At 38.9% G+C, this 13,621-nt stretch overlaps 1 protein-coding gene across 1 annotated transcript; it reads left to right on the plus strand.

The window, feature by feature from the left end:
* Positions 1-4,036: 4,036 nt before the first annotated feature.
* On the plus strand, positions 4,037-13,501 carry LOC103520216 (the record flags this gene model as incomplete). Its single annotated transcript, XM_008485310.2, has 4 exons — positions 4,037-4,137; positions 5,658-5,916; positions 12,459-12,555; positions 13,316-13,501. Coding segments are annotated over exons 1-4 (591 nt in total), but the record flags the coding sequence as incomplete, so codon positions are not given.
* Positions 13,502-13,621: the final 120 nt, after the last annotated feature.

Consider the following 13,621-nt stretch of genomic DNA (forward strand, 5'->3'; position numbering starts at 1 on the left):
GGATGTTCCGTCCGGGTGAAAAGGTGGTTGAGTGCCGATTTGTTTATAAGATTATAATATTATAGAAAAATTCAAGGACCCTCATTTTCTCCTGGGAAATTAAAACATCTAATTGTCGTCAAATTTTAGCAAGCGGACGCCAACATTCCTGCACGGGTAAAAGTTGGGTTGTTCTGCTTGTAGCTCCCTGGTGAGATCAACATGAGGAGAATACGTCAATCCTTTCTAATCGTTTATAATGATAATCCGCAACAGCATAACATCTTGAAGAGTAAATATTAATCATTAATAACACTCGTCCAACCATTCAAAAAAGAGAGTCCCCTGTTAATGAGTTTACTCTAGTTACTTGTAGGCGCTCCCTGAAGTGTTTCTAAATGAGGCGCTTAAACAGACACTCAAGGAGCAAAAGGCCTAAGCATAGTAATGAAGGAAACCCTTCTAAGTTGAACATAGCCTGCCTTCTTCGCAGGACATTGCCTATTACAAGCGAAGAGCCTTTCCGACCGGAAAGTAGCGATAGGAAAGAAGGCATAGAGAAGCTAAAAGCCCGTGCTGATTCCGGAAATCGTTAATGTCAAGGGGATTTGGAAAGTATACTATTTATTTAAATTTTTTTGCTATGAACAGTTACTTATAACTATCACAACACGCACGCCATAAAGACAATTCCGACCCCACAGCTGACCACAGCTGTGGTCAACGGCTGCGGCGGTACTTACATCTGACTTTGGCGTGGTGTTAGGAGCTGTTGTATCTACAGTGGGAGCAGCTAGCTGCACAACCTGGATAAACACCCTGTGTCGATGTTAGCATGTTAGAGTAGAATGTCGATGTACCAATGGTGGACTCTTTCGACTTTTGAATGGGGTAAACGGACTAAATCACTTTGGTTCGCAAGCAGTCTGGCAGTCTAAATACGACCTTGGTCCTTTGGCGTTCATGTTTTTGTGAAATAGTGATGTGTGTAAATTATTGGTTTAGTTTGGTCTGACTGTGTCGGTCATACCGGTATTACAAGCAACCCATTCGGTGTACTAAATTGGGTGGCGTCTTCAGTTTTCTTTCGAAGGTTACCTGTTAGCAGACGCTTTCTAAAAATCTTGTCTACCTTATTTAATCTGAATGAACTGGATTATAATCGCTTAATATGTGTAATACCAGTTACGTACAAGAAGTACACAAAATGTTTTTGAAAATTATCTGTTTCAGTTTAGTTGACGTGTTTCATACCGTACTTTGTAACTTATACCAATTCGGTGTACAAAGTTAGATGTGTCTTAGAATTTTCTTTACTCAACAATGTTAACTACTCCTGCATAGATTTGTACCTTAAACAATTCTCGCCTTGATATCGTCGCTTTCCAGAACGCACCAGGTCACGGGTTAGATTTCCGCTCCGTTCTAAGAACGGCTGGCTCTCTCCTATCCTGTCCTCCTCCTCTCTTCAAATTCCGGAGAACTTTGTTGCTACAGTTCCCTCTATCAACCTCTAATCAAACAAACGTAGGTATATTTGTCGAACGTAGATACCATCAAAAAGACAATCTTGTCTATTACGGAAGACATAGGGTGGGTTTCACCAACCTACTTTTTAGTCCCTAACAGGCTGTTAGCTTAGCGGCTCTGTTAAGCCTATACAAATCAAATGGAACTTAACACGCGTTTAGCTTAACAGCCCTGTTAAACCTATACAAATCAAATGGGACTTAACAGGCTGTTCGCTTAACAGGCCTTCTAGGGACTGATTGGTAAAAATCAACCATAGTCTCACTCTACCCTTTTCCTGTAGTCAGTCCTGCTTATTCCTAATACATGCATGGATTTGCCCTGTGTGCCATTCTGTTGAATTCTGTCGTACAAGTACGGATGAATGGTAATTAACACAGATATTTGCAAGTGTGTGTTATTTACAAACTAACCTGTGTGATTTGTGTTAATTACACAGCCTATTTGAGTATTCTTGGTTACTTCCTTGAGTGAAGTGCCTCACAGAGGGGACACTTGGGTCAGGAATAGTTCAGGCTTTCAGGCATCCACATGTGTCAGATATACCTACAGTCATCTTATTTTTAAAGGAAAATGTATCCACACATAGGTAGTCGACCGGTCATCGATCGATGTCGACTGAACCGTTCACACTGCCTCGACAACATAGATTCACCTTGTCGATCGACGATGTTTGAACACACCTTAATACAGCAAACTTGTGCGGACATAAATTACTTACTTTCATAATATAGCACATCTCACATGTAGAAAACAGATGGATACGCACTGTGAGTAACCTATTGGCCCATTTTCTAGTTTGATCCCTCATTTTTCTGTTCCAGATCCGAGACAGCGCCTGATCATGAAGCACCCTGCAAGATCCTTGTCACATCCAACTAAAACTTAAACCAAAATGAACCCAGTTCGAAATCTGCAAATGATGAGCACATAACAAGAGTATGAGGAAAAAGAAAAGGAAAGCCCAAGAGAAAATCGATCATAATGTTAAATCAATTCATCTTAGTATTCCTTATGCTTATATTCTATCAGCAGATATCCTGTAGTAGTTGGTCACTCAGCAATGGCGAACAGTCGAGGATTGGAAGACCAAGCCAGACATTTTTGTACAGAGTAAATGAAACGATGGCGTCAGATGTGTTTGACAGACTGGAAAGGTCTCCCAACCATGAGAAAGACGGCTGGGGATTGAATGCACAGCCAAATGTAAATGAACACCCTGATTTAAATAGTGTACAGAACACCCCGTTTGTAAATAGAACCCCTAATACAATAGTCAAAGACTTCACCCATGAAAACCTTGCTCAAATTACCAATGCCAATGCCAAAACAAATTTTCCCAGCAAAAGACTCAAACTATCCGCCACAATTAAAAAGAAGGCGGGAATCTCGACATCCAGTCCAAACATGGACAAATCAAGAAACACAGACCAATTCAAAACCTATATTGAGGAAGTCAGTAGCGTAAACACACCTGTACCTGATGATTTAGAAAGTGTAAGTTCGGATAGGGATAGTCAAGTTTCTCAAGAGACAGAACGGTTGAATCGACCTGATGAGAGTCAGCTTCTAGATAAATCCGATTCGGTGGTCATCAAAACCGACTTTGATACCAAAACGAATCAAACGGTTCTCAAGTCGATTCATCTACCAACCTACAACAAATTTACCATCTTCTCTGGCGTAACGATACAACCTACTGTTGAACCTATTGATGATGAGTTCAACAGTTTCGTGAACAACGATCTTGAACACGGCGAAGAAAGTAGCCAACTGCTGGCGAGATCCATCGAGACCTTTTCGAAAAACCATGTCGTCAATGTGGACCTGAACAAGCTGTATGAAGCTTTTACCGGAGTGGATACGCCCTCAGACAGGCCAACAGGTAAATTCAGAACCTTTCCCTTTTTCCTAATCACAAAAATTCAGGATTCAAGAAATTTTTAGCCAACGGATAGCCAGCCTAGTTAGATTGGAGGGTAGTCTGCCTTGTAAGCGCTAGGTCGCGGGTTCGTTTCCCGCCCGAGGCGGATTTTATCCTAAACAGATAAGGTTCGTTTTCGGAATGGGTGGCAAAGGGATCTTAGAAGTTTAGATTAAGCTCAGGATAAGAAATTCTTTGTAAAAAAAAAAAAAAATTGATACCAAATAAAACATACCTATATACCTACCTATATGCAAAACCAGGCACCAATTTACCAATAAGCCACCGCTGCTTTGACTATGCTCAAAAGTAGAGCATATTGTAATTCTTTGGTTTGAATATGCTCAATTAAATCGATTACTCTGCGGGAGGTTTTGATTGCCAATGTGTGTTACTGTGTATGTGTGTTACCATGACAACCAGATGTTGTGCCATCAAGATCCAACTAAGGACTACTGATGGCGTACATGCAGAATCTGAAATAACCAGACAAAAATAGTCGTAGATAGGTGGTACCTATATACATATGTACCTATAGGTTTTTTTTTATTTTAAGAAATTAAAGATTATATTTATTTATTTTGCGTTCGCTCTGAAGAAACTGCTCCTTCCTTTCTTCATCGGGATACAAATCGTTAAGTCCATCCTGATAGCCATGTTTCTACCGAGCATACTCGGGTCTGTCGGAAAACTAGTCGGCAAAGGTAATGTAGAATAGAGTAGGATAGACTAGAATAGAATATCCCTCCATTCAAGACCTCCCTGGTAAAACATCTTAAAGCCTTACAGTGAAAAAATAAATAAAAATAAAATAAATGAATAAAATAGTGTCTGGGTGGAAGAGCTCCTCCAAGAGAACCCTGCCACCTAAAAGAAAGCAGTAAAAAAATATACCTTGTTTTACTCCCGCAGTCTAACCAAGGTCTTTTATGTACAGTTGTACAGTTTTTGGCAGTTTTGTACAGTTTTTGGCAATAACTTTTTTTATTACCAAAAATTTCTGCCACATTAGACTGCAAGCGTAGTCGGTTATAAAACCAAACCTATGAAAACGATAGAGACCTTCTATAGACTTTACCTGATCATTTTCAAAGGTTCCGTTTTGCAGGCGACTACGAGCTACTCAAAGTCGCGCGTTAATGTGAGACGGCCTGAAGTTTCGTAGCATGCTCATCCGGCATCTCATAAGATGTATGTTCAGATATCTGTAAAGAGAACAACAAACACTTCGAATGCCACAACCAAGTCAACCGACAGTCTTCGTTGCTGGAGAAATTGGTTTTGCAGGCGACTACGAGCTACTCAAAGTCAGGCGTTAATGTGAGACGGGCCTTAAGCTTCGTAGCATGCTCATCCGGCATGTATGTTCAGATATCTGTAAAGAGAACAACAAACACTTCGAATGCCACAACCAAGTCAACCGACAGTCTTCGTTGCTGGAGAAATTTGTCACTTCTGCTCTTGACTAGCATGTGGTATAGCTATAGTAGATGATTAATATTGATTGTGATATGTGGTAGAACTTCAACAAGATCTAAGAACGACTCACCACTGCATGCCATGACATTGTGGTATGCCACAAGTATGGAGCGCGGAGCGGTAATGTGGTGCAAAGACTGTGTCATGAATTAATGACTGTCATAAACCGCATTCAAAAGCATGAATAATTGAGAGCAATCAGAAATAATCAGAATCAGACAAGAATTTATCTTGTCAGATTTGCGTTAGATACATTTTGTAGACACACGGGACATTTGTAGACAAAATGATATTGTAGACATCCGGATGGTTGGATGGTTTTCTTCCTTTAATTACCTCCCCTTCTAGGTCTCCGAAAACGGACTTATTCCATAAAATTTTCTCTTTTTATAGGTGTCCAACAACTGACGACGGTTTTCTCAATTTCTCCCCTTTTCAGGTGTCTCCAACTTTGCCCAATCGTCCAGCTCCTCAGGAGGCGGAGGTGGTGGTGGTTTCCACATGGGAGGGTTTTCTTTCCTTTAATTACCTCCCTTTCTAGGTCTCCGAAAACGGACTTATTCCATAAAATTTTCTCTTTTTATAGGTGTCCAACAACTGACGACGGTTTTCTCAATTTCTCCATTTTTTTCCTTTAATTACCTCCCTTTTTAGGTCTCCGAAAACGGACTTATTCCATGAAATTTTCACTTTTTATAGGTGTCCAACAACTGACGACGGTTTTCTTAATTTCTCCCCTTTTCAGGTGTCTCCAACTTTGCCCAATCGTCCAGCTCCTCAGGAGGCGGAGGTGGTGGTGGTTTCCACATGGGGGGAGGCGGAGGAGGGGATACCATCCAGGACTTTGAGTTCAAGGACACTTCAGACACGGCGGGGGCAGAATCCAACGGCCTCAATGGCGTGTGGAGTCTACCACCCAGTAACATGAACGCCCTGGCTAACGCCAACGTCAACAATTACCTTCTGGACGGGCTCAATCAGAACAAGATGAATAATATACACAAGTAAGTCAGATGAAGGACATAGGTTTTATGCCAGCCACTCACTTTCAGGTAGTCCTGACCTCCTGACACCTGATCAGGTCCGCCTGTCAGGTCTAACCGATAGTGTGTGTGCTCAACAGGTATTAGGTAAACCTGACAGGCGGACGTGATAGTGAGTGACTGACCTAAAGTCATATTCATCTTATGGAAAAATTTTGATCAACGATTTCCCCTCTTCTGAATCTTATTTCTCTTCTTTTAAGGACCAGGCAATTGTGTGCTCAACAGGTATTAGGTAAACCTGACAGGCGGACCTGATTGTGAGTGACTGATCTAAAGTCATATTCATCTTATGGAAAAATTTTGATCAACGATTTCCCCTCTTCTGAATCTTATTTCTCTTCTTTTAAGGACCAGGCAATCACGAGTTATAGGGGAAGAAACATTTAAACATTCATCAAAACATTCTAACCATATGCAATATTGTCGAGAGAGACCTCACTATCTTTAATTAAACCTCACAAACGTAGACCTCACTATCGTTTGGAAAAAGTTACTACCTGATTCTGATTACTAGGTGTTTGAAATCTTAGAAGCGTTTAATATCCAAGAAGGTGTAAAATTGACATTTCTGATGGGAAGAGCTTTATCGACAGAACTGACGATAAAAGTTCCAAAGTATCACCCAGGTATATCTGCTAGACAAAATAGAAATCTGAGAAATATTCCGCTGTACGTGGGCATGTCCAAAGCCTAGGTAAACGTCTTCAAATAACACTAAAAGAACGAATCGATAGGTCAGAAACTCAGAACCATAGTATCAGACTTAGTAGGTCTATTGAACGTGGTAAAGGAAATATTACACGTGCTTTTAATGCTTGGAACTCTTAGAAGTTTAGAAGAAAGTTCCTTTTAATAGATGAGGAGATAAGCGCTTTAGATAAAGCGCGAGTTCTAAGAAATAAGTTCGAAGAATTTCAAAGTAGGTGATAATCTGATAATATTTTGATTTGAGTGTTTAATAGTTTAAATTGCTCCATGGATAAAGAATCAAAGAATGAGCCATAATATGATACACATGATAAACCGATGCGGGCTCAACCAATACGTGTAGCATCCACCCACCTATGAGAAAGCCAGAAACAATAGGATACAATCGTAAAAAAAGAGAATAGGTCTCAGAATGGTTACAACTGTCTCTGATTGATAGGTCTCAGAATTTTAAAAGAGACAAATAGGTTTCATAAAAAGCCGAAAAGAATTAAGGAGACAATAACTCGATTATCGGTATATTAATCAGAGAAGTCAGGTCTGTAGATAATTTACGTGGAGTTGAGTTAAACAATAATTTCAACAAACTTTACTAACTAGAAAATACATAAGTACCTTCCCGACAATACTGTCACAAACAAAGCAACAAAAGAGATAGGTAACTATTCATACAAAAAGCCGCAAAGAATCAAAGAGCCAACAACTAGACTAGATTAACATTCATAACAACAGTCAGGTACGAAGGCAATTCAAAGAGTTTAACAGGTTCGTAGATAATTTATGTAGAGTTCGACAGTTGAAACAAACAGCAATTCACGTAAAGAGTTTAACAGGTTTGTAGATAATTTATGTGGAGTTCGACAATAGAAAAAAAACATATTATAGAAATCATAGTGCGTGTGGACGATTTACAAACCAATATTCCTCAAGATAGGTATAATACTTATTCCTCAAGAAACAATATTCCTCAAGACTTGTGAAGAGAAAGAATCAGATAAGCCTGGAAACAATGAAAGTAAAAACTTTGAACTACTCGTAGATATGTTTCGAAATGAAAGAGAAAGAGACAAGTGAGACTATCTCGAGAATTCTGACCTTGTTTCCTGTCCGAGCCAAGGTTGTTAGGAATCTTGTACTTCTCGAGGGTTCATCCATTGAATGGTTTCGAGACGGTGAACAGTTCTGTGAAAGAATTAACGGGAGCGTTTAAAACGGCAAATATGAGAAGTTGAGTCGGTTTGAAAGAATTCTGCACACCTTTGATTAATTTTATTTTAGGGGAGAAGACTCCATTTATGCAAATTTTTCTGTTAGAATGTCCATTGTCCAAGTGAGGCTTATAGCCTTCTAATAGAAAGTTAAATTACGTAACTAAATTTCCATGTAGCTACTGGGGCTTGAATCCTCTTGGATTACGAGCCAACGTTTCACCTCTAAGCTTTTGGGGCTAGTAAGTCTTCAAGTATAGTTTTTTTCTGTTAGAATGTCCATTGTCCAAGTGAGGCTCATAGCCTTCTAGTAGAAAGTTAAATTACGTAACTAAATTTTCATGTAGCTACTGGGGCTTGAATCCTCTTGGATTACGAGCCAACGTTTCACCTCTAAGCTTTTGGGGCTAGTAAGTCTTCAAGTATAGGCAGGTACTTTTACTAATGTATCTGTTGTTGATGCACTATAATTGCACATCTAAATTGAATAAAACTATGTAACGATTGGGATAAATTCAGTATTAAAGATGGTAAGAATATTCTCCTGTTTAGGTGATTCACATAACCATCGCTAGAAACTCTAGAAAGTATCTATCCCACACAGGTAAAATTAGAGGACAAGATAAACTAATTATAAAAGCAAATAGTTCTCAAGAGCAAATAGAAAAAAATAAAGAGAAATAAATTAGACCATTCCCAAGACAACGTCATGTCCAATATCTAACCATAGGAAATACAGACAAGACAGACACCTGCAATGTATCTGTTGTTGATGCGCTATAATTGCACATCCAAATTGAATAAAACTATGTAACGATTGGGATAAATTAAGTATTAAACATGGTAAGAATCTTCTCCTGTTTAGGTGATTCACATTCACATAACCATCACTAGAAACTCTAGAAAGTATCTATCCCACACAGGTAAAATTAGAGGACAAGATAAATTAATTATAAAAGCAAATAGTTCTCAAGAGCAAATAGAAAAAGTGAAGAGAAGTAAATTAAACCATTCCTAAGACAACGTCATGTCCAATATCTAATCATAGGAAATACAGACAAGACAAACACCTGCTTTAAAATAATTATGGGCAATCCAATAGCCAACTCTACAAATACCATATCATACGATGATCATTTCTTGGATCACCAGACCACAGAAGCAAACAGAAACAACAGAGTGTGGGAATATGAAAGGAAAGGTCCTTTCCCGAGAAAGAAAGACCAATGTGTGAATTTGTGGTCCAGAATAAACAAGACTCTCAACAGACACCTGCTTTAAAATAATTATAGGCAATCCAATAGCCAACTCTACAAATACCATATCATACGATGACCATTTCTTGGATCAACAGACCACAGAAGCAAACAGAAACAACAGAGTGTGGGAATATGAAAGGAAAGGTCATTTCCCGAGAAAGAAAGACCAATGTGTGAATTGTGGTCCAGAATAAACATGAATCTCAAATAATTGAGCAAACAGACTTAATCTCAATTGAGCAAATATACTTTGCTCTCTTGTAGAAAACCAGAGCAAATCTAGTTTTCTAGACTCTCAAATAATTGAGCAAACAGACTTAATCTCAATTGAGCAAATATACTTTGCTCTCTTGTAGAAAACCAGAGCAAATCTAGTTTTCTAGAAGTTCATTTGATAATCAAATGATTCTTTAATACCAATTTGATGAAGAGATTGATCAAATAAAGTCATTGGTATCGCAATTAATAAGCTTCTGTGGTTGTCTAGAAAATATTCATGTAGTTTTCTAGAACATCCTTGATAATCGAACGATTCTTTGATGAATGTATCCTTTGGTTTGAGTACGAAAGTAATTTGATTATTTGATGAATCAAATATTGATGAAGATGAACCTATTGAATCAAATATTGATGAACCTATTGAATCAAATAAATTAACATCACTATGAACACCTGTGGCTACCACAGACATATCAATTATAATCAAAGTGAATCTCAAATAATTGAGCAAATAGACTTCATCTCAATAAAATTGAGCAAATAGCAAATATACTCTGCTCTCTTCTAGAAAATTAGAGCAAATGTAGTTTTCTAGAAGTTCATTTGATAATCAAATGATTCTTTAATATCAATTTGATGAAGAGATTGATCAAATAAAGTCATTGGTATCGCAATTAATAAGCTTTTGTGGTTGTCTAGAAAATATTCATGTAGTTTTCTAGAACATCCTTGATAATCAAACGATTCTTTGATGAATGTATCATTTGGTTTGAGTACGAAAGTAATTTGATTATTTGATTAATCAAATATTGATGAAGACATTTCAAATATTGATGAACCCATTGAATCAAATAAATTAACATCACTATGAACACCTGTGGCTACCACAGAGGATCACGTTTATATGTTAATAAATATCTCTAATTTGAACATGTGCAGTATTAGGCTGGTATTTCGTGGGAACCGTGCTAAAGCACCTGCATTTTTCTAATTTTTCTTTTTATGACTACAATTTTGGAATACCACTGGTTCGATAGCATTCTTTAAGCCCTTTCTTTTGATGAAATTGGATCTTGAACCGTGCTAAAGCACCTGGATTTGAAGTGTACCCAGATATTTGAAGGAAAAAATTTGAATGGTGAGAATTTGAAGATGACCCATAATGATTTTTTTCCCCTAAAAAAGTTACATAACAAATTTCAAACACAAGAGTTATACCTACACGTACATACTCGTACAACGAGTTTTAAATCCAGATTCTCAAGTTCCTATTTGATAATGGCTTACCTTATTTTATAATTGACTAGGGTTCTTTGTGGTCAATTATAGTCAATTATATAATAAGGTAAGCCATTATCTAATTTGGGTGTCTAATATGAATCTAATTAATAATAATTCCTCTTTGATGTCTCATCGCTGATAACTCAAGTTAAACTTGACTTCATTTTCTGTCCCTGACCGAGACTAGAATCCCTGACCAGGTCGGGATTCATTCGTGTTGTCGGGATGTTTGAATTATTTGGAGCTTTTCGTTATCGGCACAGAACTCTTTGGTCCCAGGGAACAAAATTTGTTTAGGAGAAAGTACTCGTTTAGGTTTCATAGAGGGTCGTGTAACTGCTGAGGTCTTATCATTCCGGAATTGAAGAGAGAAGGAGGACAGGATACGAGGAAGTCAGCCGTTCCAAGAACGAACCTTATCTGTTTAGGATTTGGGATAAAATCAGCTTCGGGCCTAAATCAAACCCGCGATCCAACGCTTACAATCCAGGCATTCCAGGCTTTATTATGCTTTCCGTGTCCGACGAGACGATATTGTATAGACTGCCAAGGATTTTCTAACAGGTTTGATAGAAGGAGCCAGTCTAGTTAGCTTAGTTGGTAGTGCGTCTGCCTTGTAAGCGCTAGGCTGCGGGTTCGATTCCCGCCCGGGGCGGATTTTATCCTGATGGGATAATGTTCGTTCTCGGAACGGCTGGCTTTCTCCTATCCTGTCTTCCTTCTCTCTTCGATTTCGGGACGATAAGACCATAGCAGTTAAAGTTCCCTCTGTCAAACCTCTTCAAAAAGAAGAAGTGTTGCCAGCCTAGTTAGCTTGGAGGGTAGTGCGTCTGCCTTACACTAGGTCACGGGTTCGATTCCCGCCCGGGTCGGATTCTGTCGAACCTCTTTAAAAAGCACGTTGAATGTATCAGTTCCAAAGTATATCACTGAAACTAAGGACCGTTGGGCGTGGATGGTATCCAGAATCCAGATGGGTGATAATTTGGCAATACCGTGCTGCTTTTTTACTTTCTATTACTACAGTATATAGCGAGGTATACCTAATGAAAGTATTGCAATCGGTCCAAATTTTTAAAATTCGGAAATGGTTGGAAATATCCGTTTTGGGATCCCCTGATGTCAAAAAAGTGATTTTTAGCCCATGGTCTGTACGTTACGTACGTACGTACTACAGGTTTAAATGGGAAAAAGTAGAAAGTTGTGAACAAAATATCTCAAGAACGGTTTGTCGTAAAGCGATGAAATTTGGTATGCTATCCCGGTATGGTCCAAGAACGCGACTGTAACAATTTGGTAAAAATCGGACAGTCACCCATCCAGATATTAACCAAAGTAATTGTTACTAAACCCTCATTTCGTGGAAAATGTTGAAAAGGTTGTGAACAAAATATCTCAAGAACGGTTTGTAGTAGAGAAATGAAATTTGGTATGCTATCCCGATATGGTCCAAGGACGCGACTGTAACAATTTGGCAAAAATCGGATAATCACCCATCCAGATATTAACCAAACTAATTGTTGCTTAACCCTCATTTCGTGGAAAAATATCTCAAGAACGGTTTGTCGTAGAGAAAAGGTTGGAAACCCCTGTTATAGGGAATAAGCTGTGTTAGGTGTATCCTGGTATTCCTGGTGGTATAGTTTAGAATTTTAGATCTTCCTTGAACACCTGTTTCGAGCTTTCAGTTCTCATCAGCAGGAAGTGCTCCCAGTCCAACACCATTAATCGATCTCTCTCCCCTTAACTTACGAAGAAGTTGAGAAGTAAATGTGAGAAGTTACGCATTACTAATATACTAATCGATTCTTTCGTCTCGTTCCAGATATCACTCGAAGTACAATGCTGCAGAACAACTCAAGTTTGGTGGCAACACGGGCAGTTTCTATTACAAAGAGAAACCTCTCCAGAACGATTTCAAAGTAAGTTAAAAGGAGAAACACACTACTATCACGTCACGTGAGCTCACGTAACGTGATGGTAGTGTGTTTCTACCTTTAGACCTGTCTGGGCGAATACACGAGAGTAAAATGCTCTTTTTCTGTGGTGGGCTACTATTTGAGGCAGAACACCCCTTTGTTACGTACTTATTACCTTTAGCCCTGTCTGGGCGAATACACGAGAATAAAATGCTCTTTTTCTGTGGTGGGCTACTATTTGAGGCAGAACACCCCTTTGTTACTTAGGCTGAAGTCACTTTGACGTATGGCCGAAATTTGCATTTGATACCAGGTGTCTTCTGGGACGATCGATCACCTATTGATTATTTATTGATACGTAGGGCTACCTTTAGCCCTGTCTGGGCGAATACACGAGAGTAAAATGCTCTTTTTCTGTGGTGGGCTACTATTTGAGGCAGAACACCCCTTTGTTACGTACTTAGGCTAAAGTCACTTTGACGTATGGCCGAAATTTGAATTTGATACCAGGTGTCTTCTGGGACGATGGATCACCTATCCAGACTATTGATTATTTATTGATACGTCGCGTCGGCTTCGGGAACTTTTGCGTTCTTTAGCCGCTACCTGTGTACTTTTTTTAGCGGTAAAAATCCGTTCAGCCAACTGCGAGCCATTCCAAAATCCAATGACATCGCGGACAGAGTCTTAAAAAACTATTTGAGGCATTCTCTTCCATTCAACCCTCACAGGTTCATTCTAATCCCTTCTCAATTTCTTCCAGGTGTTCCAGCATATTCCGCCATCCAGTCACCTGTTAGCTAATTACGACTCCGCCACAATTAAAAAGAAGGCGGGAATCTCGACATCCAGTCCAAACATGGACAAATCAAGAAACACAGACCAATTCAAAACCTATATTGAGGAAGTCAGTAGCGTAAACATACTTGTACCTGATGATTTAGAAAGTGTAAGTTCGGATAGGGATAGTCAAGTTTCTCAAGAGACAGATCGGTTGAATCGACCAGATGAGAGTCAACCTCTAGATAAATCCGATTCGGTGGTCATCAAAACCGACTTTGATACCAAA

Source organism: Diaphorina citri, unplaced genomic scaffold (genome assembly GCF_000475195.1).
Source record: "Diaphorina citri unplaced genomic scaffold, Diaci psyllid genome assembly version 1.1 scaffold3332, whole genome shotgun sequence".
Lineage (NCBI taxonomy): Eukaryota > Metazoa > Arthropoda > Insecta > Hemiptera > Psyllidae > Diaphorina > Diaphorina citri.